This window comes from Didymella exigua, assembly GCF_010094145.1.
Source record: "Didymella exigua CBS 183.55 unplaced genomic scaffold M421scaffold_9, whole genome shotgun sequence".
NCBI classification, from domain to species: domain Eukaryota; kingdom Fungi; phylum Ascomycota; class Dothideomycetes; order Pleosporales; family Didymellaceae; genus Didymella; species Didymella exigua.
Genome location: NW_022984783.1, coordinates 357,379 through 383,737, shown reverse-complemented (window position 1 = coordinate 383,737; position 26,359 = coordinate 357,379). Strand labels below are relative to the sequence as shown.

The window sequence follows — 26,359 nt, the reverse complement described above, 5'->3', positions numbered from 1 at the left end:
CGCATCTCACGGGCGCCCTCGACGCGGGCACCGGCCCAGACAACTCGCGGGCGACGTCCCCCGGCGGCGACTGGCGCGGCGCCAATGGCTCGGCCAGCGGCGACGACAGCAGAAGCCGCCCGCGCACATTCCCGTACTTCGACTACCTGCCGTACTCGACCGAGGCCCACGGCGAGCGCCTCGAGAGCCTGCACACGTGCTTGAAGCACCTCTACATCGCCGTGTCGGCCGGCGACTTTGCCCCCGGCGCCGTGCACTGGACGCGCGAGATCCGCGGCTGGCTGTCGCTCAAGTTCGACCTGCCTCGCAGTATCCGCGTGAAGCTCGTCCACCTGTACTACGAGCTGGCCCTCGCCCCGGGGCTGGACTACCTGGTCGCGGAGCGCTTTGCCTCCATGTTCATGGTGCTGACCAAGTGAGTGCCCACCCGCCGCCGCCGCCTCCTCCCCTCACTGACACGCCACAGGCGTAAGCACTACCTGCGCCCCGGCAGGGACCTCGTCCTCGACTGGCGGCCGCTGTACCGCGAGCTGAAGCTCTTCGTCCTGCCCTCCGAGTCCGGCGGCGCCCACCCGCCCAACGTCAAGCGCAACATCCGCACGCTGACCAAGATGTGCACCTTCGCCCAGCTGTACTTTGACCCCAACGAGATCCCCGCCATGTTCGAGGAGCTGCTGCCCTTCTTCAGCACCTCGTTCAGCGAGGGCGCCTTCGTCGTCGTGGGCCTGCTGAACCTGCTGCTGCCGACGAACCCGGCCCCAGAGGACAAGCCAGACCTCCTGCCGCAGGAGTATCTGCCGACCTTCTTCCACTGCTGGTCGCTGGTCAACCGGTCGCGCATGTTCGACGCCCACTTCATCGACACAATATCCCGGCTGGCCAGGGACAACCTCACTGCCCCACACATCCCCTTCTCGCAGTACGGCATGTTCACGGGCGAGCAGAACTCGCACATCTTCACAGCGATCCTGCGCCTGCTCGAGATCCCCGTCGGACAGGCAACCTCACCGTACAGCAGCACCGTCGATCTCGGCGCTGGCCTGGCGGTCATGCTGGATAGGGACCAGCGGAAGCACCCCTCGACACACCACATTGCTCGGTTCATCGGCATGTCATTGTCGCCGGCGTGTGTTGACCACCCGGACTCCATACTCAGCAAGCTGGAGGGTCTGATTCAGGCGGTCGAGACATTCTTCCACCCGTCCAACTCAGGCAGCTGGACGCGGCCGCTTGCGCAGCTGGTGTACTACCTGGCCGACTTCTTCGTACTGCGCTGGAACCGAGAGCACAGTGGCGAGATGGACGTGCCCAAGGAGCGTCAGTTGAACGATGCGGTCAAGAGGCGTTTCGTGCTCTGCCTGCGAGAGGTCACGTTCATGGGCATCTTCAGCAAGAGCGACAAGGCTGTGCAGTATGCACTGTCCGCCCTTCAGAGCTTGGCGTACCTGGAGCCCAACCTCATCCTCCCAGGCGCACTGCAGCGCATCTATCCCGCTATGCAGGGCCTCGTTGAGGTGCACCGCACCATCTCCTCGATCCGTGCGTTACACATGCTCTCTAAGATCATGGCCAAGACCAAGGGCTGGCGGTGCCATGTCACAACTGTGCTCGGTCTCGCACTGCCTGGTATCGACGCCAACGATCTTGAAAAGACGCTACATACGCTGCAATACGTGCAGGGCGTCTGTTATCTGGTACCGTTCCATGATCTGACAAAGGCCAAGAAAGCCTCCGTCACGTCTGGCGACGGCACAGATACGCCGCGAGAGGACATGGGCGGCGACACGGGGCTCGCCATGCAATGGATTACACAGCAAGTCGAACGATTAGAGAGCGCCACCGGCAACATCGAGATCAACTATGACGAAGAGCTCAGTGACGAAGATGAGGAGATGATCTTGCGGTCATCCACAACAGGCCTCAACGAGTTCTTGATCTCGTTCCTGGGTCGCGTGTTCACACTGCTGGAGAACCTGCCAGATGCTTCGAGAGTCCGTAGTGGATCTCCCGAGGAGTACGTGGTAAACCACCTTCCAGCTGCGTTCACGCCCTTGCTCGCGGCACTCTCGCCAGAGCTGTACGATGTTGCGCTAGACAAGATTGCCAACTTCATCTCAAATCATGTCATTCACCAAGCGCGAGATGCAATCGCATTCATCTGCAACAGTCTTGTCAAGATCAACCCGGAGAAGGCACTGAAGCGGCTGTTGCCCCACCTCTTTGCTGGTATTCGTACAGAGATTGAGGACATTGGCGCTGGCTCTACACGAACAACAGGCGCTGAAGTCCTTCCTCGCGATCGTGCTCTGGTCTGGAATCTCAGCATCCTGAGCATGTGCGTTGTTCACGTGGGCGATGCTGTGATTGCGTGGAAAGATGACCTGTTCGAGATCGCAGAGTACATGCAACAAAAGTGCAGAGGCACACCCACCGTGCACGTCTCAAACTTCATCCACCATCTCCTTCTCAATCTCACTTGCACATATACCATCGACTATGATATCTACGAGAAAGACGAGCTGGCACAAGGCATCACCGCCGAGTCGTGGGGAAGGCAAATCGACGTGAAGGACCTGAACGTCAAGTGGCATACTCCCAGCCCTGAAGAGGTTGGGTTTGCTGTTCGGTTGTTTGAGACGCATGCCAGCAACTCGATGAACGCTCTTGTCGCCCTCACATCAGCAGACTCTCCGATCCAGCGGGAGGGTACCGGCAAGGACTGGTCAGATGAAGTATCGAGAAACCTCGTTCTTCTGAGACTGATCATCTCCGGTATCTCAGTACTGTTCGATGTTCGACACGACCAAGTCAGCGGCAGCGTCGACGCTGGGTCCGAGAGCGGGTCAGATCCTGACGCCATGGACACAGAAGGCATTGACGACGATGCTGGCCTGGGCGAGGCGGAAGACGAAGAAGTCAAGCCTACGTTCCAGTACGAGTCTGGCTACCCGTTGTCTCGCGACGACAAGGACTACAAGCTCATCCATGATCTGCGCCATCGTGTTGGTGAGATTCTACATGATGTCCATCGGTTCCTGATTGAGAAGCAGCCAGATGACGTTCCCTGCTTCAACGCTCTCTACAATGCATACCGATCGTGGTTCATTGATGTGGGCATTGAGCGCTCAGCACACGTCCTTGACCGCATATCGAGGCTTCTCGACAATGATGAGCAGCCGTTCAGATTCAGCGGCTTGCGCAAGGAGTATCCTCGACCATTGCTCGTTAGACGCGCCAATGTCTACCACCTTCAGCGCCTTCGCCACAATGCTAATCCTCGGCCCAAGACCGAGCTCGACAAGCAGTTGTTGCTCGATCTTGCCGAGTCTAGCATATCGCTTTACACGGAGATCCGACGCACGGCACAGACTGCGAACGAGTCAGCCGTCAAGTGCGTGCTGGGCGCTCGACCTCTGGTCATCCCGACACTCCTAGATGCGTTTGTCAAGGCCGTCGCGGAGCAAGACTATCCCCGCATCAAGGGCGCCATGTTCGCACTTCTCTTCGGTAGCTTGGCAAAGACAATCAGCAGGGACTGGAGGTTCACACCAAAGCTGATCAAAACCTTCATTGAGGTCACCGGCGCCGACAAGCCATCTGTTCAGAAATTGGCGACAAATGCGACGTTCCAGGTCATGGACATGGGCAAGGCCATGGAGCGCATGGTCATCCTGGACAAGGATGTTGTGCAGGCGATCGCGTATGCCATCGAGTCTGCTGAGGACGCTGTCGTCCAGCAGAAGGTCGCGAAGCGACGCGAATACATCACGCAGAAGCGCGCTCGCATTGAAGGCAAGAAGGCTGATTTGTCCAAGGAGCTCGTGCAAATCGCCAAGACTGAACATTGGAAGAAGGTTAGTCGCACTGCAGCCATCATCGTCAATCTCGGGATGCGCTACGATACGATTGCGTCCGACGAGATGATCGATCTCGTCGCCAAGGGTGCCATCGATCAGCATCCGAGCTTGCGTGGTCTTTACGCCGGTGCCTTCATTGGACTGTTCTCGGTCATTCAGACACGCGCAATCACAGGCCACAGCTACGAGAAATATTTGTTGGGCGAGGAGGACTTGCCTGACAAGATTTCTGTGCCCACGCGACCAGAGGATCCCAAGTGGACGGACGAGTACCTCGAGTCGTTCGCACAGCCGGAGGCCAAGTACTATGTTGATTTCGACTATCCGGGATGGTTGGTATGGAACAAGACGATGCCAGGCTTCTTGCCGAACGCGCCTCAAGTCCAGTACGATGACATCGAGAACAAGGTCCGCAAGAAGATCGCGGGTCACATGACACGATCCTGGTTTTCCAACTACTTCGCTTTTATGAAGCAGGAGCCTCGCGATGCCAGCGCTGATCGCTTCCGCATGTCCAGCGCAATGCTGTTGACGCACGCGTTCGACCTCATCTTCTGCGGTCTGACTGAAGCCACATTCGAGGACATCAAGGATCTCTCAGAAGCTGTCTACAGCGATGGAAGCGACAAGCACCAACATCGTGCGACATCCGAGATCATGGCTGCGCTTCTTTCCTGCGCGCCGGACCTGAAGCCTGAGCAGCGCACGGAGGTTTGGGAGTATGTTTTCCCGATCGTTCGTGGCATTTTCCAGGACGGTCTCACACCTGAGAACTCTGGCTACTGGACGACATTCTTGCATGTTGTTCTGCAGTCGAAGGATCCCCGCCGAGGATGGCCTATGGTAGACTGGCTTGCAAGCTTCCGCCTCGACATGGACTCGAACGCTGCGTTCAAGGAGAGCTCCAAGGTGCATCTTCTTACTCAGATGATCAGCGATGCCGGATGGCACTTCCGTCTGGAGAAGCCGATCTTGGAAGACTTCATGAAGCACCTCGATCATCCATACAAGGGTGTGCGAGAGGCGATGGGACAGACCATCGCTACCATCTACCGCACACGATACCACGAGTCGTACAAGGATGTTGCTACGCTCATCAAGGCACAAAAGGATGCCTCATCCATTGGCATTCGCCCATACCAGCCCTCTGAAGAGTTCACCGCCACCATCACAGAAACCTTCGCCCGCCTCGAGGCTTGGCGCCACCAGCGTGAGCCTGGCCAACAGACCCCCTCATCGTATACATCCGGTGGCAAGACAGTTCTTCTCTGGCTCGACTCGACGCTTTCTTCGTATGAATGCACACAACTTGTCAAGTTTTTCCCTGATGTCTTCATGGAGCAGCTTTTGCACATGATGGACATTAAGGAAGACCCCGAACTGCAGTCTCTCGCATACCATGTCTTCCGTCATCTACCTAACATCCCGCAGCGTGAAGGCGAAGACGCCGATTTCATCGCCGCACTCATCCGCATCGGACAGACAGCCACATCATGGCATCAGCGGCTGCGCATCCTGATCAACGTCCAGGTCATCTACTTCCGCCGTCTCTTCCTCATGAGCACATCCCAGCAACAACAGCTGTTCGACTGTGTCTCCTCGATGCTTAGCGACGTGCAGCTCGAAGTCCGCATGGGCGCCGCCGCGACCCTGAGCGGCATGATCCGCTGCAGCCCGCAGGCCTTCCGTGACGAGCAGGTTGAGAAGCTGAAGAAGCGCTTCTCCACACAGCTCACCAAGAACCCGCTGCCCAAGAAGAAGACCTCGGTTCCTGGAACGCCATCGGCGGATCAGAACAAACTCGTGCTGACGCGTCATGCTGCCGTTCTGGGACTGGGTGCGCTGACGCAGGCGTTCCCCTACCAATCGCCGCCGCCGGCGTGGCTGCCGGAGGTCCTCGCAAGCCTCGCGAGGAAGGCGAGTATGGACCCGGGAGTGGTGGGTAAGAGCGTTAAGACGGTGCTTTCGGACTTCAAAAAGACAAGGCAGGATACGTGGCACGTCGATGTCAAGGCAAGCTTACACACCCCGTCCGGTATTTGATCGCAACTGACACTCCCCCAGGCTTTCAAACAGGAGCAGCTCGAGGATTTGGAGGGCGTGCTGTGGAAGAGCTACTTCGCTTAGATGAGAAGACGGCATCTGTGGACTGCAAATTTGGGAAGAAGCAGGTGGCTACATTGTACAGTATCTCGATAAAAAGCATGACTGCGTCGCTGGCGAACTGGCGATGTCAAAGACCAATTTCCGAATCCCATGAAAGTTCGAAACGCGGAATTTGACTTCTACCGTACAACGCCGTGCGAGACACCGACTACGCGTGTACCCTGAATGACAGTGAGGTGCTTGCCGCGAAATCGTGAAGTACATGCATCAGAGTGCCGGTCTTGGCACTCGTCAGCTGGTGATGGCACGGGGGATGACTCGGCAATTGACTACGGAGGACGAGTGGAAGCTGTCAAAGGTAAAGTACCATTACATACAAAGTACAGCATGCTCCAAAGCCGGCTGCTGCTGAGGAAGCTGAGGAAGCCAAGGTCCTGGGACCTAAGGAACCCGAGGAACCTAAGGGATCTTCTAGGAGCACAACTCCTGAGAGCCCTAAGAGTGATAGTAGGTATGCGACTCCTCTAAATGTTCAAGGTCTGTAACTCATAAGCGTTCTGCAAGTCTTAACTTTGTCTAACTCTCTTATAATCTACTTCTTCTAGTCTACTCTTCACACGTAATGATCATGTTGTAATGTGTCATGAATGTACGACTTCATTTTCGCAAGAATTGGTTTTGGGTTTTAGGGTTAGGTTTTCGTAGTTAGCACTTTGTCCTCGATCGTCACCCGTAATTGACGCTGCATAAATAACCAGGCTGCCAGGCTCCAACCTCGCGTCAGGGATGCATGTTACTGCTACGACTGCTAGGTTACCTAGGTATGTTAACGACATCTCTGGCTCCAAGCCTGTTAACTGCACTTTCTCAACATGTACTCAATCAAGTCAATCTAAGGTCGCCGGGCCCCACTTAACTGATTATTGACAACTGTGGATGCAACTGATACCGGCTACTCGACCTATTGCTGCAGAAGTACCCCTCCTCTTAAGGAAGGCCAGCAATTACTGACAATCTACTCGCTGAAAGCTGCCGCCGAAGAAGCAAGACCACCACCCCACGCTAACGTTGCAAATACACTACAAACGATGAAAACACGCTGCTAATGCACGGATGAAATTTGCGATGCCAAATCATTTCACGGTGCTGAGACGTACAATGTCGTAAGGCAGCCAAACAGAAGAAGGGCACGGTTCGCCAACCCGAGGTGATCGAGGCTCAGCTTTGCAAGGAAAACATCGTTCTTCTCGAAGTTTTCTGTCTTTAATCTGTTCTGCTTGTCTTGCTGCATGTAGATGAGGACTTTTTTCTGCCCTTTCCTCAACTTCAGCTTTTGGTATTCGCCTGGTGGGAGACATCGTCAGTGTATCCTTTTCCTTTTCAGGCACCGTGTACTTACTTCCATCGACGTCGCTTTCTCGTTGAATGTCAACGAATCCACTCTCCGTGTCGAGAACAAGCGCTCGATTCCAATTCCCCTTCTTCGTACATCTCGCAGAGGTACTCCGTGGCTCTTCGTTGCCGAGCATGTCATGCTGGTCGAACAACATATGCAGGTATCCGCGATTTGACACCGCAGTGAGTAAGGCTAGTGTTGAAAGTTGACTGAGAATAGAGGTGTGTAAGTTCGATTGGGCTAAATCCTAACAGGATGACAAGTCAATGGAGCCCGACGGAAACGATGGCGAAAGGGCGCATTTTGTACTTCAATTGCCAGCTTGGTCACCATACTCAGAAGCAGACCTTCGAAAGCCGCGTAGCACGGGGGCCGATGCATCTATTGACGCGAATAAGTTTCATATTGACCAATGGTCGACAAAGGTGTGACATGTCCATGCGCTGGCGCATTGTCATCAGGCTCGCTCCGTGCCCTACCGGAATCAGAGGAGCTCAGCCCTGGCGCCTGAACACATCAAGCGGACCCCAGTACACCGCGATTTGGACTCAGATGAAAGGCTTTTCAGTCAACAGAAATCATTATCGACCAGGTAACGCCACTGCCACGTTACATGAAAGAGACACGGGGCCAGGTCTGCGAGTGAGCCTTGAGGAACTTGACGGCGCTGGCATTGTTGTATGAAAGTCCATTCATCTTGACGATTAGGGTGACAGGCTGAGACTTTTTGTATGCGCCAGGGCACGGTAATGGTAGCCTCAGGCAGAGCAGGCTGAATAGGAAATGGCACCCAGCCAATACTCAGCCTGATCGACCCACCCTCAGGAGACAGCCACTCAACGCATAAGGACAACATACTCACAAAGGCATCTCAAATACCATAGCAAAACGGCCCCCGTGAAGTTCCCTCTTGGAGGTCCATTCCCTTGCCTAAGTTGCCTTGCGATAGCTTCTGGCAGCCTTCGGCCTTCGTCCCCTCAATACCACTGTCGGCGTTTGTGCAAGCCACGCACCGCCTCTTTATAGTTAGAGAGCGGAAATATGATTGGATACTGAGAGAAATTTAGGGTGAACTGCTGCTCGCGAGGCGCAGTGCGCTGTGGTCATCTCACGGACATCGATCACACACATCGACGGGGCAGAGCCTAAGGCTCTGCGTTCACCGCACACGGTCGTTGCAATTCCTCAAAGGGCTGGCCTTATACTAATAGACGGTATGATTGTGCCACGTAGGCTAATCATTAGGGTATCACGAAATTAAAGTATTGATTAATGCTCCTTGGGTTTGGTGAATATTCAAATGGCCAGCATGAACGAAAGTAGATCGTCTATCTCGACAGATGTCCCGCCGGGACACCGCCCGCCTGTGAGAACAGATACAGAAAGGTCCGCTGTACACGGAACGGTGCGCAATGCGTTTTGGCGCATGCGAAACCTTCTCAGCTTAGGTATGTCTCCTCATATAACGTCTTACTTGGTTGCAGACTCATCACACCATAGATGGAGGTGGTATTCGAGGATATTGGACCTTGTTGGTCCTGGAGCGGCTCATGAAATCTATCTTTCTTGAGGAACTCAAGCAAGCGGCCGTTGGCCAAACGGCGTTCCACAGTTTCATGCCAGAAGCCTTTCCCGACAACGTCTCTCAGCTGGACGACGATGAGACTGGGAAGAAGAATCCGGGTAGAATATTTCTCCCTTGCCACTATTTCGACTTCATATGTGGCACCAGTACTGGGGGGTTAGCATAGACTGAATCGTTCACCGTAAGAAGGCGCTAATGTATCGTAGGCTCATAGCCATCATGCTGGGCAGGTTCCGCATGACGGTAGAGGATTGCTTGGACGAATACAAAACAATGAGCGACCGGATCTTCGGCAAGCCGAGGTGGATCTCGCAGCGTAATATGGGCATGCCATGGCCAAAGTACAGCTCCCGCAGTATGGAAAAGGCCTTTCAAGATGTCTCGCTTCGGCGCAGCGACAGTACTACCACGGGGAAACACCACTCCACTATGCCAACATTCCCATCGACAGAAGGCATCTGCCAAACGTTCGTATACCTGAACTGCTCTTTTTGCGCGTGACAGAAACTCATGACTGGCAGGTTCGTCACCACGGAACGCACAACTAAGAACACGTCTGGTGTAGACACGAAGGACTTCTATCTCATCCGGTCCTACAGCCACGAAGAAAACACACGCCCAGTCCGGCCTCCGAACCCTGATACAAGCCGCCGAATGGTCACCCCTCCGAAGACGAATTTTGGTCCGGCAGAGACAATGGAGATTCCTAAAGTAGCACGTGCTGTTACTGCGGCTCCTATGTACTTCAAGCGACTCGAGTTCACTCACAAGATCGGAACGCACGACCAGAAATACTATTTCACGGACGGTGGTTTCGGAAGGACAAATAATCCGACTGTGATTGGACTGGACGAGATCGATTCGATACCCGGCAAACACACAATCGGAGCCATCGTCAATATCGGTACATCACGCGGTAACAAAGCCGATCCTTCGCGCACGACGGCCCTGGGCATCGTCAAAGCATTGACCGACGAAGCTACAAACCCGGGTGACGTCGCAAAGGAGATGGGAAGATTGAATCTGGATAAATACTGGCGCTTCAATGACGACGGCGGCATCAATGTCGAACTCGACGAATGGAGGCCTGCTGGGTTCTTCACCAAACGGAACTACCGCGGCACAATCACCATCGATACTATTGAACATGCATTCAATAAGTGGGCTGCCGAGCAAGACAACGTATATTGGCTCGATCACTGTGCGAGGGAGCTCGTTAAGATAAGGAGGGGCAGGTGCATTGAAGAGGAGAAGTCCCGATGGGAGCAGTACGCACTTGCAGCGCACAGCTATCGCTGCAAGCACGAGGACTGCTGCACCGAGCCGGCGTACACATCTCGTCACCAGTTTGTGGAGCACTGGGAGAGGGTGCACGAGGAGTCTGATGATGGTGATGACTACAAGGAGCCGCGTTTCAAGCAGTGGATCTATCAGCAGAAGGGACCCGAGCGCCGCAAGTGACCCCTTCTGGCGCTCTAAGGAATCCCGCCCTGCACTTAGTCACACGCAGAGTAAGCTATGACCCACCTTGATAGAATGAAACGTTCTTGCTGACTGGATGTAGTTGTAGTATTATTCGTATACATCTAGGATCGCTCGATCAGGGAGCTAAGGCGTTGGTAGGCTTGCCGGTACTGCTTATAATTTCCTTCTATATCCCCATAGGCTTGAACAATCTGATGACAAATGAAATACTTCATCTTCAAGAGTGCTCTAAACCAATTACCAATTTCTCCATCTGAGCTTCACAAGCTAGTGAGGTGCGTCACTTCGACGAGCTCAAGATCCACGATCTTCCGTTTCAAGGACGTTATTGCGAGCCCCGTCTCCGAAAAATTGGAAAAGCACGTATATTCGGAATTTCGTGACGCTGTGCCCTGGATATTGTCAGCAGGCAACAGGGCAAGACCTCTCGGAGAGGCGCAAAGGTGCTGGCTGAGGCTGAGTCGAAGACACCTGCATGACGCTCGTGCACAGCCGCAGGTCATCTTCAAAGCACGACCTCACACCCTGATAATGGCATCTCGTCTTCTGTGGGAGACCTCGAACAGGACTCAAAACGAGCCTGTAAACATCTACAAGGGCAACGGATCGGATTTCCAAAGCTATTGTCGCGTAGCTTAGGCATGCTTGCAGAAGTGCTCCGCTCAGCCTTGCGGGTCTTGATTGTACGCCACCAACCCGTGGATGCGGATGCTCTCAGAAAGAATCAGCTGACCGCCATGAACAGCTACTTTTCGAACACATCGCAGCGGTAACAGTAAGATTCATGACTCTGCCATATTATCGCCTTTACTACTTCAACACCTCCGCTCCCCTGGCTCGGATCGCAGCGCTAGCATCCGAACAGCCACTTGACACAGCCAAAGTGATGAAAGCCATCTCTTCGTGGAGAGTGCGAAAGCTTACAGAGCTTCAGTTCATCACCATTGCGGTAAGTCCGGCTCCCACCAAGCAGGCGCGATGCAAGATTCGACTGACTCCACAGTGCACCGTCCTGGCAGCAGCAGTTATCGGCTCCTTTTCATGGACCATAATCGAAGACGCCTACTGGTTGACCCACGGCTTCTGGCATAGTAGCCTGATCTTCTCAGTCCTGGGGATTCTGCTCTCGGCGTCCGAGGTCACCGTCCTACACTTGCTGGGGCCGCTACGACACACAGGCCAATTCAATCGAGACGAACAGACCGCTAGAAAGTATTACCCCCTGTTGCTGTCGCCGAGTGTCGAGATAGGGCAATTCACACCACGCCTGAAGATGATCTTCACGTGGCAAGCACCGCTGATGTTCATGTCCTATTCGGTCTGCGGGTTTCTAGTAGGCCTGACTGTGCTTGTCTGCACGCCTTTGCTCAGGGAAGACCACACTTGGACAGTCGGACATAATGTACACTTCCACACCTCTTTCTCATGCAAGGTTACTGACTGGGCTAGATTGCAATCATGTACTTGACGGTTTTTGTCGGGGCAGGCACCACCTTCGTGTTTTGCTCGTTCTGGGTCTATCACTACGTGCAATTAGATCTGGACGCTGGTGATACTGGGTCCCACAATAATGACGATGTCGATGGTGGTGTGGGACTTGAAGTCATGCTCACGCCGTTCTCGGGAGAGGTGAGAGGAGCGACTGGAGGCTCGTCCGGTCTCAAGATGGATCGTCGATACACTAGTTGGACATAGCGCTGCGCTATGCTAATGATCTTAAATTCATGATCTCTACTTCCCTCGTCTTTCAAGCGCTGTAGTGACGCAGCCTCGGCCCTGCTCACAACTGGTTTCTCAACACATTCCCGCTCTTGATGAAGAATGTGAAGATAATGCTGACGCCCGTCAAGAAGCTCACACTCCTTAGATTCGACAGCATATCCGTTGTGCCCGCGACATACAGCGCATTATACGCGACCCTGCTCGCAAGATACGCCGCCGAAAGCGTGTTCAGCGTCTCATTCGGTAACTTCGCAACATTACCAATCACCACCGCCGCAGCAAACAGGCCGAGGTTCTCAAACCCGTTCTGCTGTGCACCCTCGGCGCGGACGATCTTCGCCTTGGTGGCTTTGTCAATGCTCTGGTCGCCCTCGGTGTCGCGCGTGTACGAGCGAGGGTTCTTGTTGTCGAATTTACCCAGCGAGGCTGCGTAGAAGTGGGGGGCGATGGAAAGTGCCCAGGCGGCAGGGATGGTGTAGAGGGACTGCATAGTTAGTACAGTTCTGCTCCGGTTGTAGTCAAGGTTAGTAAGAAACTTGAACTTGAGGTACGTACGAAGTTACGGGGAAGGTCGAGGATGTTGGCGGCCATGATGATGGAGGTATTCGCGTTGTTGTAAGGTACAGAAGAACTACGATGGGCAGCGCGTGTCTTTTTGTTCTCTCACTTCCCATGACGTCGAGCCGTCGAGTCGTGCCGTTTTTGGTCTACTTTGTTGACGCTAGATGGTAGCATTCCAAATAGCGATATCGAAGTGGTGCTAAAATCGCGATATCAAGACACGAGACTAATCAGGAGTACGTGCTCGCATCCTTGAGCGCCGGCAAGCTTCTACATATCCAGATCGCGAGCTGCCATTTGTGGTGAACGTGAATTCGACCTCCCAGTCGGGCGGAAGGGATGTAATGCGGTGATGTCCCTTAGGTTCAAGCCCTGTCACCACAGCATCCGTTGGCTTCCGGAACTTGCAGCCTTGCCGTGAGGTATAGTGATGGTCTCTAACCATGAGGCAGTCGCCCTAGAATTGCAACAGGGGATGTCAACCCAAAGGAAGGCGCCCGCTCACAATTGCGTTTAATGCCTTTACTAACTTGACCTTCTTTTAGATCTGTGTAATTGTTGTTCAGGCGCTCTAGTGCAAAATTGGCGACCAACGTTTTCTACACTACGGCTTGCCGCATGCTACTGCACCCTGACTCTCTTATTAGCTGGAAAGGATGAAAATAGCAAAAATTTGGACGCTGTGGGAATTGAACCCACGACCTTTCACAGTATCATCAATCGATGCGAAGCGAAAATCATACCCCTAGACCAAGCGCCCGTGATTGGTTGTTGATATAAAGAAGTTCTGCCAATAAATATATAATCTACTAAAACACTTCGCAATGGGCAAAGGCATATGACCGTGGGTCGACGGAGTGGAGGCAAGAGACTATGGACAAGGTAGGGCGTTGGGAAAAACGATGAAGCGGGGTAAGCACATCTCTTTACATTGGCGACTACTACGACGCGCCTCGTTGACAAACATACACTGCGCCAAACCAACACGGCTATAAGCATTGGGTACTTTGTAACCCCAGCGTTGCGGCATCGTTTTTAGAACAGCACCATACGTCGCAGGACCATTTGCTCTTCTGGTATATATACCACCTGTTTCAGAGTGGCAGAAGGGATTCCTCTTGCTCCTTTGTCACAGCACCATTGTCATTTCTCATTGCTATTTAGAACACCATCGCGCCTCCATCTACGATGATATCCGTCCCGTTAATGTATCGCCCCGCATTGCTGACCAGCGTAATCAGTGGCCCCGTCAGCTCCCACGGATGCCCCATTCTTCCCATTGGGTTCCTGCTGTTCCAACTCGTCCTCGCACGCTCAAGTCCTAGCCCGTCGTTCAGGATCGTGTCCATATACCCAGGACTCAAGCAATTGACCCTGATACCGTAGCTACTCCACTCAGCCGCCAGACTCTTCGCCAGCGAAAGCAGCGCAGTCTTGGAGCTGTTGTACGCAGCCTGCGGCTGAGGATAGTTTGTGTGGTGCGCGGAGATGCTCGCCGTGAATGTGATACTCCCTGGCGTACCCTGCTTCCTAATCTGCCGCGCAACAGCCTGCGCGCAAAGAAAGCTCCCCGTGAGATTGATATCATGCGTCCTTCTCCACTCATCCGATTTCATCTCAATGGCGTGCGTGCAGCCCACGACGCCCGCAAAGCAGCACAGCATATCGATGCTGCCCAGCACCTTCGCTGCGCTCTCGACGGCTGATGCGATCGCGGCTTCATCGCGCACGTCGACGGCTTCGGTCATGATGCGCCGGTCGGGGAAGCGCGCGTGCAGCGCTTTGATGCGGTCGAATGCCAAGTCGGGGTTTACGTCCCAGAGGGCGAGACCGGCAGCACCGTGCTCGAGGAGGGCTTCTGCGGCTTCAAGGGCGAGGGTGCCTGCTCCGCCGGTGACTGGGAATGTGTAAGTTTAAAGACATGGTGGAGGCCAGGGACAGGGCGTGTACTCGATTCACGTACTGATGGCGTTGCCGTGGACTTCGAAGCGGAACTGTGCTTTTTCTGCCGGCTTGAGGCTTTCTGGCGGCGGGCGGGCCTTTGTCAATGGGCTGTCTGCTGTCGATAGTGTCATTTCTGGCAGCTGTCTGTTTATGAGAGACGCTCTGTCTTCGCCGCCGCCTGTCATCTTGATGTTTAAACTGCTGAGGTTGTCCGGAGTGTGTCTAGTACTGCGAGAGGGTGAAGGAGAGGATCTGGTCTGCGATGCTTTGCAATTGAATTGATTGAACCTCAACTATTTCTATGCTGATGTCGGACGACAGATGTCCGTTGGCGAGCAACGATGGAGCTTCCTTCGAGGCATGTGACGTAAGAGGGGTGCCCCACCTTCCACCCCACCTCACAGACCTGTGGAAGGTTTGCCGACCTGCTTCACCAGGTTCGCACTTCTCCCTTCAATGTCCCCGTCGTGAAGCAGAACATGTAAAAGTAGACGCGTTTGATCGACATTATCTGCTTTGTTTGCAATGCCAATCACTATTGGACAAGATCGTGTTCCCCGTGCTGTTCAATCTACTGGATACGGTTCATAAAAAAGGTTCATGGAGCATTTCGATATCGAGTCCATGTCTTTTATTGAGAGATTGAGATAAAGTCATCGCAACGAAGAACCGCATTGATTCAGGACGCTCTTCTCGCTAAATGTTCCTCAGTCGTCCTCAAGAGGCGGAGGCAGAGGAATACTGAAGTCCTCTAGACTGCCCAATACCTGGCTACTTCCATGCACGTTCTGTGTCTTGGCCATCACAGGACTACTCCACCCCTCCATAGCCGCCATAGACAGACTGGGGAAGCTGCTCGGTATGAACAAACTTGGCGGCTTATCAGGCGACACAAAAGACTGACTCGTACCTGCCCTGTGTGGTGTGGTGTTCGCGCTGGTGGGGCGCTGCGTCCTGTTCTTCTTCGGTGTGAGCTCGTCGACAGTAGTGGCTTGGCTGTACTGCATTCGACTTGACGAGGTTTTGAAGGGGCCTGGGTTTGGATGTCGGGCATTGTAGCTGAATGGATCGGCGGTGACATGCATGCTGGACGAGTTGGGTGCCCGGGCGCGAATGTACTGCGAGTACGAGAGCCACTCATTCTGGAGTTGCTGTTCTGCTTTGCTTGAGTGAGACTGCTGTGTGTCCCGTTCTGCAGAAGGAGAGCGTGGGACTTGCACAGGCTCGCCGTCCAGGTCTGTGAACTGGTGTATCAACGTGGAAGGTGCCTCTGGGACATAGCGCTGCACTGTGCGCGGCGGAATTGGCTCAGAAGCAGCTTCTTCTTCATCCGATGATTCGTCCCTGATCACCATTGGTGTGGATGGCAAGTCGTCACTTGGTGGTGGTCGGACCATTGGTGGTGTGCTTGGAATGTCATCAGCCAATATCGACGCCTGCGTAGTCAAGTCCAATTGGCTGACATCATGGGACTGGTAGAGCATAGGGGACAATTCCTTGGATGATTCCGCAGCTCGGAAAGACTGTGAATTTGCTGATGCAAGCGAGGAGCGGTCGGACTCGTACTGAGGTCCAACATCATCGTATATAAAGGGCGCCCAGGACCCTCCCAGCTCGGGTGAAGGCTGACAGGGTATCGATCGGGTGAGCAGCTCTTCTGGCTCGTCCGGAGTATCGCGATAATCTACATTTAGTCCCTCGTCGTCATCCGCACATGCACGGTCGATTTGCAGAAGCACGGCTTGTGTGTCCGCACTGATCGCTTGTCCACGCAAAGTCCGTTGGCTATCACCTGATGGCCGTTGTGTGGATGTGTCATCATCGAGCTCACTGCCTTCATCTTCTGAATCCTGGATGGTGCTTTCGAATTTCCTCAAGTGGACGGGAGGTGCAGGCTGGACCGTCGGCTCTTGGAACGTGACATGCTGACGCTTAGATGGAGTCTCGGTGACTACGATTGAATTTATCTTGCGCTCTCTGAAGGCAGATCTATCGATTTTCTGGGGAGAGACCTGGGTAGACATAACGGACTCAGCAGGTGACTGTGAAGAAGGGATCTCGAACACTCGGCGCTTCTCAGGTGTGGAAAGTAGGCTGAACCGAGACTTCGCAGACTTCTCGGATCCAGGTGCATTACTCAGAAGCTGGTTTTTCGCTGTTCGCCGTGGTGTCTGTCTGGTTCTGAGAGTCGGCGCTTCAATGAATTGGGTCGGCTCGTAGTCGTCCTCATCGTTGTTAGCTGCAGTCTTGACAGACTGGAAGGCAAGAAAGGATTGCAAGTGCGCTTCAGCCGGCAAGTCGTCTTGGTCGTGCTCTCGATCGTTGTGAGGATCCTCCTCAATGTCAGGGTATTGCCGAACGGGCTCTGTCATGGCTGCGGGCTCATTAACTTCAACGGGACCCCGCTCGATGAGAGGCTGCGAGATAACATCGTTATACTTCTGGACATGTTTCAGATCTGTATCCAGATCGCTCAGCTCTTCTAGCTCTTCTTTGCTCAACCAGCCCATGCAAGGTATCATTTGTGTGAGCGTGCGCTGCTTTTTATCCCTTTCCCTCTTTGTGCTTGCTGAAACCTGACTGGCTCGAGATCCCCGCTTCACGGATCTGAAGTCGGGCTCATCGTCGCCAAATGAAGGCCTCCGTCCATCTGCGAGCTGTGTCATCGTGGACTGTCGTCGAAGTGTGCGGCTACGCTCGTCTTTTGGCGCGGCTGTTCGTCTTCGGCGCTTCGAGGAGCTGACTTCAGGCTCATCTCCAGAGGCAGAATCCTCTTGAACGTCGTCACTCTTCCTCCTCCTGCCCTTCTTCTGATGCACCGGTGTACTCTTCTCGTCGTTCTTTGCAACCACGACCTCCTGTACTGCTGACTCCTCTTCTGTCTCCTCTTCTTCCGAATTCCTCTGTTTATGAGTCCGTTCCTGCCTCATCATCTCTGGCAGAAACTTCATTTGTCTCTTATCGACTCCATCCTGCTGAACTGGGTCCGGCCTGCGGACTGTCTTTCTCCTGTGAGGGAAGCGGACTTGTTTTGGTATTTTCTTGGAGTAGTAGACTTTGTAATTTGCATCTTTGTTGGTCGTTCGCGTACGTGGTGTCATCATGTATGCGGATGCATTGTGTGCATGCGGTGTTTAGGTAGACGCGTCGACGCGTAAAGAGCAGTGGCGCGTCACCCCTGTCGCATCGGGCGTCGTTGCGGCGGCACCTTTGGCTGAACTCAAATCTGCATTTGACTATCTACGCCCTCGGCTTGCCCTGCATGATTTCAAACACCCGAAAATCGGAACTTTTCTACTAACAAACTTGACCAACAGCCTCGCTGATGTCTGCTTACGAGTGCACGGTTTTGCGCCTTTTGTGCGGCAACTTCGCCCTTCGCATAACAGTCTGAACTTGTACACAGAACTTCGACTCGATCTACGATTCTCCATCGCCTAATTAATTCGTTCATTTGTGCCTCCAAGAGTTATGAATTCATGTCCTTCAAGATTCTTTGCGTGCAGCTCGCTGTGGCATGTCCGGCATGCGCTGCCCACAGCTCAGCGAAGGCTGGCATGCAATAGTAGCAAGGCCAAAACAGAGTGTCCCAGCAAAGCGGCAGCCACGCAATCGTTATCTTCGACCCAGTTCTGGAGCTCAACGTCAGTCTGGAAACGAGCAGGTATCAACACCATCCGCTGCCTCATTGGATGCACAGCTGGCGACTTCTCTGCCATGTGGTATTTGCAATCCTTCCATGCAGACATTGGGTTATCAACCATAATGGCCGTGTCCAGTGAGTGGGAAATATGAGAACGTTGGATGCAACGACTGATGAATTATAGTGGCCTCTGGAATTACCGCATCGCTTTTTCTTGAGACAACTCTGCTCCGCCTAGGTCGTGATCGCCTACCGTGGTTCGCTGCTGCCAAGACAGCTGCAGGCATGAGCATGATTTCTATGCTCACGATGGAAGCTGCCGAAAACGTTGTCGACTTCCATCTCACCGGCGGCATGGTCCAGTTTGATTCACCTGCGTTTTGGGGCGCAGCAGGGCTCTCAGTTGCTGCAGGCTTTCTAGCACCTCTGCCATACAACTATGTCCGACTAAGAAAGTATGGCAAGGCTTGCCACTAAAGCTAAAGCATTACGCTCCCAGACAACCCGTGGAAGCGTACTTGATCCGATTGTGCACGTTGGAAAGTTCTGAGTTTCACATCAATGTCCGTCACGGGCTGGAAGACTTCAAGTCATCGAAACAGTTAATAGTACGCGCAAGTGCAGCATTCTGATTGCTGATGTACCTTTGCCTGACTCTTGCACAAACGAGGTGTTCGAAAAGCCGGAAGCCTTCCATGCAGCGGCAATGCAAAAGATCGACAACGTGGCCCTCGCTTCGCCGCAGTGCCTTTTTGATGCGCAGTGCACTTGAGTAACAGGAAGGTTAAAGTCTCGGAGAGAAATCGATCAATTCAGGGACGGGCGGTTCACGGTCCTCGATGTGCTGAGAGAGCACTTTCTAGAGTGTGGGCTCCGATTAGCGAGCAAGACTATAAGCATGGAGCTACAGAATATCGGCAAGTAGGCAAAAGAGTACAAGGCGTCGAGTAGATAAACCCGAACATCAAAAAAGAACCGTAACATGCCGGGGGAAACTCTTGCTCAGCCCACCCGGCCCAGCCACTCAAACAATGCCTCATGATACCTCTCGCTGTCCTGAGTCTGAGGTGCGTGCCCCAGGTCACTGAATTCCACCAACTCGGCGCCCGGAATCTTCGCAGTAGTCTCCTTGCCCAGCACCGAATAGTTACCCAGCTTGGCTTGAACAGCTGGCGGACTCCACGCCTTCCCGATGGCCGTATTGTCTTTAGTCCCAATCAACAACAGCGTCTTCGCCGTTACCAGACCAAACTCGTACATCACCGGCTGCGTCAGCACTGCGTCCGTCGTCTGCGCCATGTTATAAGCAAACGTCTGTCCCTCATCGGGCAACCGGTATAAAGAGACCAGCATGTTGACCCAGACGTCGTAGGCGGCGGCCCATGTGTTGACGTAATAGGTCGCTTGCTGATAGTTCCGGATCGTGGTATAGTTCGTCTTCAGTTCGTCAGCATACAGGGTGTCCAATGGGCGCCAGGGGACGCCGAGTGCTTTCCAGTCCTCGAGGCCGATAGGGTTGGTCAGAATCAGGTGGGTTGTGGTGTTGGGATACATGAGGGCGAAGCGGGTTGCGAGCATGCCGCCCATGGAGTGCCCGAGGACTTTTGTCTGGGAGACGCCGAGCGCTTGAAGTAGCGAGTTCATGTTGAAAGCGAGCTGTTGTAGAGAGAATTGGTAGACTGGCGGCTTCGAGGACTTGCAGAAGCCGATTTGGTCGGGGATTATGACGCGATAACCGTGCGTGGAGAGGCGGCGTGCTGTATCTTCCCATGTTGCGCCGCAGAAGTTTTTGCCGTGAAGGAGTATGATGGTTTTGTTTGTGGCGTAACTGGTCGGGGAAACATCCATGTAGGCCATCGAGAGGTTAAGTCGCTGTGATGTGAGATTGTGGTACTTCACAGGCCATGGGTAGGTGTAGTTCCATGTGCTGGGTGGTATGACGATCTGTCCGAGGACAGTTGAGACCGCTAGGGCTAGAAGGCAAGCGAATGATCGCATTGTGAAGATCCAAAGGAATTACGTAGCTTTCCCTGGAGGTGTGAGATCCAGCAAGATCTTATGAGATCTCATACCCTTGCACTCGCGTACCTGGCATGCTGTACGATGATGGCTGCCGAGCTGCCAATCCCGAACAGGTCCGTTTTCCGTTTATCTGGATAGGCATCCAGCCAGGGAGCGCATGCTGACATTAATTTCCACCAACCTGCTATCGAGTACGAATTTGACATTCAAGCCTCGACGAGCTGCTTACCACTTATGGAGCGGCAGTGCTCACGTAACTATTAAACTACGACCTGAAGGCCTTTGCGAGCACTAATTTCTGTACGCGGATTAAATCTCCAGACTTCGCTGAGAACCTCCACGTTCTCCATGGCCTCACAATAGCTTTGGGCGACATCCCAATATACTTATGCGTCCCAATAAGCTGGCGTTGAAGTCGATGTGGGGAAGGAAGGGGCGCAACGGCAGCCTAGGCCGAAGAGCGAGAGGCGGCCATTGAAGGTTCGCCTCCAGTTCTCGGCACCATCACCCACCAAGACTCTTCCAAATGCTCTCACTTTCTCCCATGGGAAGGCATTGACGGCGTCACACTCATCTTCGGCGTCATCCGCAACGATGGCGCATCATTCTCGACCTACCCCAAGGCCCCAATCGCAAACCACATCCAAGGCCTCCGAGTCGCTCTCGGCATCAACTCAACCTGGGCCGAAAAAGTCATCGCATCCGGTCCCTTCCCATTCACCAGCACCGGCAACCTGACTCTTGACTCCTAAAACGTCTCTCAGCGTATCGCAACAGACAAGACATTCCGCTGCGTCGACCAAGCCACCGTATACGCCGGTGCACAGACCAAGGCCTTCAAGAAGGCGTACTACTACCAATTCGAGCGCACGATCAACGGCTACGATCCTAATAACCTCGGTACCCCCAAGGACAAGAACCCGGACAGCCCGTACTTCCGCGTCCCTGGCGCGGATATGCCATGGTTTTTGGTACGCTAAGCACGATCCGTGATGAGAAAGATCTGTGGAGCGAGCAGTTGGTGTACAGTTAATTTGGGTCATTTGTGAGGAGCGGCGATCCGAATCCGGATCTGAAGTACCTGCAGGCGCGCGGTTACGACAAGGTTATTGAAGGTGTCAAGAATTATGGCCAGTGGAACCAGGTTGATGGCGGGAAGAAGAGTGGCGATGAGGTCAGGCTGTTGGATTGGCCCAGTACGAATACTGGGTATGTGGACATGAAGCAGTGCGCCTGGCTGGGCTATCCGCTGGATTACTATCTCAAGGGCGGTGTCTAAGGAGGACATCTCCTAGCATACATGTCACGTAAAGAAGCTGGCCACCAAAATATTAATAGTTCCACCGTTCCTACTCCATTGTGCAGATCACTGGCGTGCAGTATAGATTTAGAGAGCGTGAGGCTGAAGCCACCTTTCTCCGTGATTGGCTGCAGTCGAGCTAGTCACTCAACCGGTATGCCTCTCTCAGCCTCGTCGAGACAATTTAAACCTGGACAACACTTCAATTGAGTTTCATCCGCTTTTCCCCTCAACCACAACATACTTTCAACGCTCGAAAAAATGGCTTCTGGTTTCAGCCTTCACCAACGGGGTAGCAAACTCAACGATGGTACGATCGCTGGAATCACGGGTAAGGTAGTGGTGTTTATCTGCCTATTGGCTTCGTTGTCGTGGTAGATGTGGAGACTGGGCCATCAGAGTCAGCCGGACCGCGGATGTGGGAGCTACTCTGGCTCATCTGCGAGTGATCCGGGTCAAGCCCAGGTCGAAGATGTTTCTCAAGTCGAGGAGGACTGCATGTGTGCCTCCTATGCCACACGATTGGAAAGTTGCCGTACGCATCGCAGCAATGATATTAAGGAGGTACGTCGCGGTCCGTATCATACGAAGAGCATCTTCAGGAAAGGAAGCTTGAGCTACGAATGTACAGGTGAGCCTTTCCACAGAATCAGAAATGTCTCCTCCCATTGATCATTGATCCCGAAAAGCACCACTACCAATATCTTTTCCAGGGGTTATACCAGACTGGAACAGACAGACCCTGGTGGTGAGCCCGTGGGATGTGGAAATCGTCCCTAATCCGATCATCTTTCCTCACCTACATGGCTCGCTGGTAAGAATCAGCCATTCACCCGGCGAGAAATGTCTGGCCCGATGTATGACCGCTTCCCCGCCCGCCCCTCGAAGTGTCCGGACTATAAGACAGAGCGCAGAGTTACAATCTACATTCGGCAACGGGAAGTCTGAAAGACCTGATAAGACGAGCGGAGAGACTGTCGTCGAACAAATTGCGATCGCTGATCAGACATTGTCACTAAATATCTTGCCAATTCATGGGCCATCCATAGGCGGGAACCCACAGTTTTTGTCCTCTCCACTGCCTTCTGATGAAGCAACAGCGGACGAGCTCGACACAGTGTTTTCTCCACCACCGACAATGACCAAGAACGAAGATCTCAGGCTCCATACTTGTTTGGTGTGCCAGCAACGTTTTCGTACGCTAGCATTGCTAAGGTTCGTCAACACCTCCAAGCCTCAGTAAAGACAGCCTCTAACCCGACGCATGTAGAAACCACTACACTCGCGCCCACCATCGTCGATACAGATGCGGTACCTGTGACTCGGCCTTCAACCTTCGCGTAGACCTATATCGTCATTAGACCACCGTCTACTCGCAGCCGGGAGCGAAGTTTGTGTGCTCCAATGCGCACTGCACGATCAGAGGCAAAGTGTATAAGCGCAAGGACAACTTCAATCGAAATGTAAGACGCTGTCAGGAAACATAAAAAGGGCAGGAGGAGTACATATCTGGGACACCTGGACATTGGCTGACATGAATCCAGCGCTTCAATACCCCGTTACGTTATGCGAATATCTCGTGCCACAGAACTCGCAAGTAACAGTGTGAAGACGAGACAATCGTTGAAAGGGGATATTGATCTTGAGCCCAGGTCAACCCCTAGACCCAAATGCAACCCATACACTGTCTCAACTCCATGTACGCCTCAAATTAACTCCTCAGCTCAGATCCAAAACCTCGACCTCGCTCTCCCTCCACCTCCTCCTCTCCTTACCCTTCAGCACGACACCATTATCCTTCTCCCCATCCTTCCCCGGACTTTCAGCATCCACATACGCCCACGCGCCCGCCAGACTCTTCCTAAGCATAATCTGCCTCCTCTTCTTCTTCTCCTTCGCCTTCCACGCCGCCGGAGGCGACGTCCGTTGCGGTTCTGGCGAGAGCTCAGTGTGTGCCCGCGGCGAGCGGCGTAGCAAGGGAGACTTGACAGGTGTTGGTGACTGTCGAACTGGAGGGATTGGTGAAGAAGGGCCTGTCAGGTCGAGGGAGTCGAGGTCTGGGGATGTGGAGATAGTGGGGTGCGGGTGCGGGGAGGTGAGGTCGAGACTGTCAATTTCGGGCGAGGCAGTTGCAACAGCTGTGGAGTTTTTGGTCTTAGGTGCTGCGCTATGCATGGTTTGTGGTTCAGCGAGGGTGAGATCGAGGGTGAGATCGAGGGTGTCTATTTTTGATGTTGGAGCTTTGGTCTTGTTCAGACGGGGTGAGGTGCGTCGTGGGCGCGTAGCTGCTGTCTTTGTGGTTTGCTTCTCACTACTCGAGTATCTCGACGAAGAAGAGGAGCATGATGCGTTAGTCGTTGATGAGGTCAGTGGCGGGCGTGTTCGTGTTGGTTGTGAAGATGCTATGAAAGGTGCTATGAAAGGTGAGGAGAGCGTTAAATCAAGGGTATCAAGGGTATCAATGGTATCAGAAGAACGTCGTAGTTGCGTTGGTGTGGGTATTGGTGCGTCGTCGAATAAGCTCGTCGTGTGTCGTAATTTCGTCGGTGTTTGAGAAGCTCGCCATGTGTCGAGCGTGGTCTGCCTTCCCTTTTCAGGTGAAGCAGACACGGATGCGCCACGTTTTGGCTTTGTCATCCGCATCCTAGCCTTCTTAGTGCGAGCTTGTGATGGGGAGGGTTGCACAGGGGAGCTGACTAGATCCAATATCTCGATTGTATCCAGTAACGGCGGCGAACACGGGCGCTCGATGTCAGCAGTCAAATCAGCTGGAAGTGTCTTCGAGCGCTGTATAGGCGCTCGTCGTCTTCGCTTCGTTACGCTTGCTGGCAAGTCCTCCAATACTGGAGAAAGTGACTTATCTCGGTGTGAGGCTATTGCGGGCGGTTTGCTTTGCTGGCGCACAGGCGAGGAGGAGAGTAAGTCGACCAGCGTAGCCTTCGGCCGGGCTGGTGATAGATCCGTATTATTGTTCGGTGCTTTCGAGGGTGCTCGAAGCAGCCTTGACCCGGGTTTGGTGACTTTCGCAAAGCTCTGAATGCCTGCCTGGGAGGCTTCTAGTGCAGCTTTTGTTCGTCTTGCTGTGGCCTTGGGCTTCGGTGCAGCCTTGCCAGGGTCTTGACTCGCAGCCCTTCTAGGCTTCTGCTTTGTCTGTCGCTCGGCTTCCCAGTCTTGCACTTTCAGCGGCACGCCGACCTTGACAAAAGTCTCCATAACCCATACTCTGGCCGCTTTGTAGGGATCGAACTTTGTGGGACCGCGCTTCTTGGGCCCATCCTCTACATCATCCTCTAAGTCTAGAGGGAGATCTTCGTCCTCGCCGGCGCCTTGCTGCAACGAGGGTGGAAGTTCAGATTCGTCGTCGGGTTCTTCGTCTTCCAGATTGATCTTTACCAGCTCGATTGGTGTGAAACTCACGCGTAGCTCGGTGCTATTGTCAGTGACAGCGTGCTGGCGTTCACCGTGGATGCCCTTCACCAGCAGTCCTTCGTCCTCCTGAACAGCTCGAGTGTTCCTGGCAGGCAGACGATCCGCCTGCGTAGCTCGCGTGTGCAAGGCGCGGATGAGAAGCGATGGAGCAAGACTACGTATGAAGTGTTTCGCTCCTTCGAGCTTGACCCAGTCGAATGCATCTCCAGTGAATTCGCGTAGACCAGGATAATCGATTTCCTGATCCCACTTGATCGACAGTCGTAGCTTGGCCAGGCCAGTCTGTGTCGAAACTGCAGGATGTGTGTAGTATCCAAGGATGTCGAGACGAGGAAAATCATGAGGTATCTTCAGAGCACCGTGCTTGCGCTTGAAATGCTTGCTCTCGTTCGTCTTCAACTCGTGCTGAAGTCGCGTGCTCCATTCTGACAGCGCCACTGGGTCGTTGCGCGGTATGCTGCACAGGTCACGTCCAAAACCAGCCTTTGCAGCCTCACAAGCCGTCTTTGGTCCACACCCAGGTATCCCTTCAGGCACGTAATCTCCGCCGCTCATCAGCGCCACCAAGATCATACCCTCGCGATCCAGGGCCGAGGGTCCGTTCTTCGTTTCGACGGCGTCGTAGACGTTGACGTGTGTTGGCGTCTTGCCCGACTTCTCTGGTGACCAATTGCGTATTGTGATTCCGCTTCCAAACATGAGAGTGTCCACATCTTCGCTCAGCACAGCGTCCACTATGCCCTCTCGCTGCAGCAGGGCGCACTCTGCCTCGGCTTCACCAGGCGCAAAGTGTATTGGGTATCCAAACTGCTTCAGCAGCTGCTTGGCCAGGAACGCGGGTATCGAGGCGACATTTGGTCCCGTGCGCTTGTTACGCTTAAACGGCGGCTTGTTAGGGCCATCGAAGACGAAGATGGGATGGATGGCGAGGGCGATGAGGCGCAGAAGGCGGTAGTAGAAGGTTCGCAGGGCAGGGTTGGTGCCACCTGGAGCAGTCAGCAACCTACTGCGAGATGAGCGTGACTGTCGCGGACATACCTTTGCTAGCTTGGATCTGGAAAAGCCATATCGATGTGTCGATAGCGATGCGCAGTGGTCTGCCAGTCTCCTCGTACTTCTCGACGGCAAGCTTCGAGAGCGCTACACGCCGTCCTGGGCCGATCTCCTTGTAGATGCTGCGCACATTAGCACAACCGAGTCGAAATTGCAGTGCGTCACCTACCCGTGAATTCCCATCACGACTCCATCGCCCTAATGGCTAAATGCTTCGATGCGGCTGCGGATTTGTTGCCTGGCGGTGATGGTGGCA

At 53.8% G+C, this 26,359-nt stretch overlaps 12 protein-coding genes and 1 non-coding gene across 13 annotated transcripts in view; 6 read left to right on the top strand and 7 right to left on the bottom strand.

Annotated features, from left to right (window-relative positions):
* The window catches only part of M421DRAFT_99988 (uncharacterized protein), a gene marked incomplete at both ends in the record, with an annotated part of 7,451 nt that extends 1,467 nt beyond the window's left edge, over positions 1 to 5,984 (top strand). Inside the window, 3 exons of the mRNA XM_033598825.1 lie at positions 40 to 415; positions 467 to 5,870; positions 5,922 to 5,984. Coding sequence (XP_033450273.1) covers positions 40 to 415; positions 467 to 5,870; positions 5,922 to 5,984 — 5,843 coding nt within the window. The remainder of the gene's footprint in view (positions 1 to 39; positions 416 to 466; positions 5,871 to 5,921) is intronic.
* A 796-nt stretch (positions 5,985 to 6,780) lies between these two features.
* On the bottom strand, positions 6,781 to 7,624 carry M421DRAFT_419052 (uncharacterized protein). The gene is made up of 2 exons (XM_033591991.1): positions 7,363 to 7,624; positions 6,781 to 7,307 (listed from the first exon to the last, which is right to left on the bottom strand). Exons 1-2 carry the CDS (start codon positions 7,490 to 7,492, stop codon positions 7,102 to 7,104), a joined length of 336 nt encoding a protein of 111 aa, XP_033450272.1. The 5' UTR covers positions 7,493 to 7,624; the 3' UTR covers positions 6,781 to 7,101.
* Positions 7,625 to 8,483: 859 nt separating this feature from the next.
* Positions 8,484 to 10,405, top strand: M421DRAFT_413991 (FabD/lysophospholipase-like protein; the record flags this gene model as incomplete). The annotated part of the gene is made up of 4 exons (XM_033590467.1): positions 8,484 to 8,807; positions 8,860 to 9,100; positions 9,151 to 9,411; positions 9,466 to 10,405. Exons 1-4 carry the CDS (start codon positions 8,660 to 8,662, stop codon positions 10,403 to 10,405), a joined length of 1,590 nt encoding a protein of 529 aa, XP_033450271.1. The 5' UTR covers positions 8,484 to 8,659.
* Positions 10,406 to 10,808: 403 nt separating this feature from the next.
* M421DRAFT_383171 (uncharacterized protein) lies at positions 10,809 to 12,167 on the top strand. The gene is made up of 3 exons (XM_033589880.1): positions 10,809 to 11,112; positions 11,175 to 11,831; positions 11,879 to 12,167. The coding sequence occupies exons 1-3, from the start codon at positions 11,071 to 11,073 to the stop codon at positions 12,122 to 12,124; spliced, it is 945 nt and encodes a 314-aa protein (XP_033450270.1). The 5' UTR covers positions 10,809 to 11,070; the 3' UTR covers positions 12,125 to 12,167.
* On the bottom strand, positions 12,163 to 12,959 carry M421DRAFT_419051 (uncharacterized protein). Its single transcript, XM_033591990.1, has 2 exons — positions 12,707 to 12,959; positions 12,163 to 12,635 (listed from the first exon to the last, which is right to left on the bottom strand). The coding sequence occupies exons 1-2, from the start codon at positions 12,740 to 12,742 to the stop codon at positions 12,210 to 12,212; spliced, it is 462 nt and encodes a 153-aa protein (XP_033450269.1). The 5' UTR covers positions 12,743 to 12,959; the 3' UTR covers positions 12,163 to 12,209.
* A 427-nt stretch (positions 12,960 to 13,386) lies between these two features.
* M421DRAFT_t46 lies at positions 13,387 to 13,472 on the bottom strand. Its single transcript has one exon. It is a non-coding gene; the product is annotated as a tRNA-Ala (tRNA).
* Positions 13,473 to 13,785: 313 nt separating this feature from the next.
* M421DRAFT_419049 (NAD(P)-binding protein) lies at positions 13,786 to 14,972 on the bottom strand. The gene is made up of 2 exons (XM_033591989.1): positions 14,676 to 14,972; positions 13,786 to 14,609 (listed from the first exon to the last, which is right to left on the bottom strand). The coding sequence occupies exons 1-2, from the start codon at positions 14,785 to 14,787 to the stop codon at positions 13,873 to 13,875; spliced, it is 849 nt and encodes a 282-aa protein (XP_033450268.1). The 5' UTR covers positions 14,788 to 14,972; the 3' UTR covers positions 13,786 to 13,872.
* A 252-nt stretch (positions 14,973 to 15,224) lies between these two features.
* Positions 15,225 to 17,770, bottom strand: M421DRAFT_419048 (uncharacterized protein). The gene has a single exon (XM_033591988.1). The coding sequence runs from the start codon at positions 17,755 to 17,757 to the stop codon at positions 15,364 to 15,366; it is 2,394 nt and encodes a 797-aa protein (XP_033450267.1). The 5' UTR covers positions 17,758 to 17,770; the 3' UTR covers positions 15,225 to 15,363.
* Positions 17,771 to 17,921: 151 nt separating this feature from the next.
* On the top strand, positions 17,922 to 19,039 carry M421DRAFT_383077 (uncharacterized protein). The gene is made up of 2 exons (XM_033589878.1): positions 17,922 to 18,434; positions 18,484 to 19,039. The coding sequence occupies exons 1-2, from the start codon at positions 18,128 to 18,130 to the stop codon at positions 18,774 to 18,776; spliced, it is 600 nt and encodes a 199-aa protein (XP_033450266.1). The 5' UTR covers positions 17,922 to 18,127; the 3' UTR covers positions 18,777 to 19,039.
* M421DRAFT_382978 (alpha/beta hydrolase fold domain-containing protein) lies at positions 18,979 to 20,675 on the bottom strand. The gene is made up of 2 exons (XM_033589874.1): positions 20,388 to 20,675; positions 18,979 to 20,329 (listed from the first exon to the last, which is right to left on the bottom strand). The coding sequence occupies exon 2, from the start codon at positions 20,295 to 20,297 to the stop codon at positions 19,302 to 19,304; it is 996 nt and encodes a 331-aa protein (XP_033450265.1). The 5' UTR covers positions 20,298 to 20,329; positions 20,388 to 20,675; the 3' UTR covers positions 18,979 to 19,301.
* On the top strand, positions 20,393 to 21,600 carry M421DRAFT_3779 (uncharacterized protein; the record flags this gene model as incomplete). Its single annotated transcript, XM_033589832.1, has 4 exons — positions 20,393 to 20,434; positions 20,774 to 21,026; positions 21,099 to 21,292; positions 21,409 to 21,600. 4 exons carry the CDS (start codon positions 20,393 to 20,395, stop codon positions 21,598 to 21,600), a joined length of 681 nt encoding a protein of 226 aa, XP_033450264.1.
* M421DRAFT_413983 (uncharacterized protein) lies at positions 21,493 to 23,243 on the top strand. The gene is made up of 4 exons (XM_033590466.1): positions 21,493 to 21,957; positions 22,000 to 22,252; positions 22,335 to 22,817; positions 22,892 to 23,243. Exons 1-4 carry the CDS (start codon positions 21,883 to 21,885, stop codon positions 22,963 to 22,965), a joined length of 885 nt encoding a protein of 294 aa, XP_033450263.1. The 5' UTR covers positions 21,493 to 21,882; the 3' UTR covers positions 22,966 to 23,243.
* Positions 22,937 to 26,335, bottom strand: M421DRAFT_419045 (uncharacterized protein). Its single transcript, XM_033591987.1, has 3 exons — positions 26,273 to 26,335; positions 26,089 to 26,225; positions 22,937 to 26,036 (listed from the first exon to the last, which is right to left on the bottom strand). Exons 1-3 carry the CDS (start codon positions 26,284 to 26,286, stop codon positions 23,341 to 23,343), a joined length of 2,847 nt encoding a protein of 948 aa, XP_033450262.1. The 5' UTR covers positions 26,287 to 26,335; the 3' UTR covers positions 22,937 to 23,340.
* Between the last annotated feature and the right edge of the window lie 24 nt (positions 26,336 to 26,359).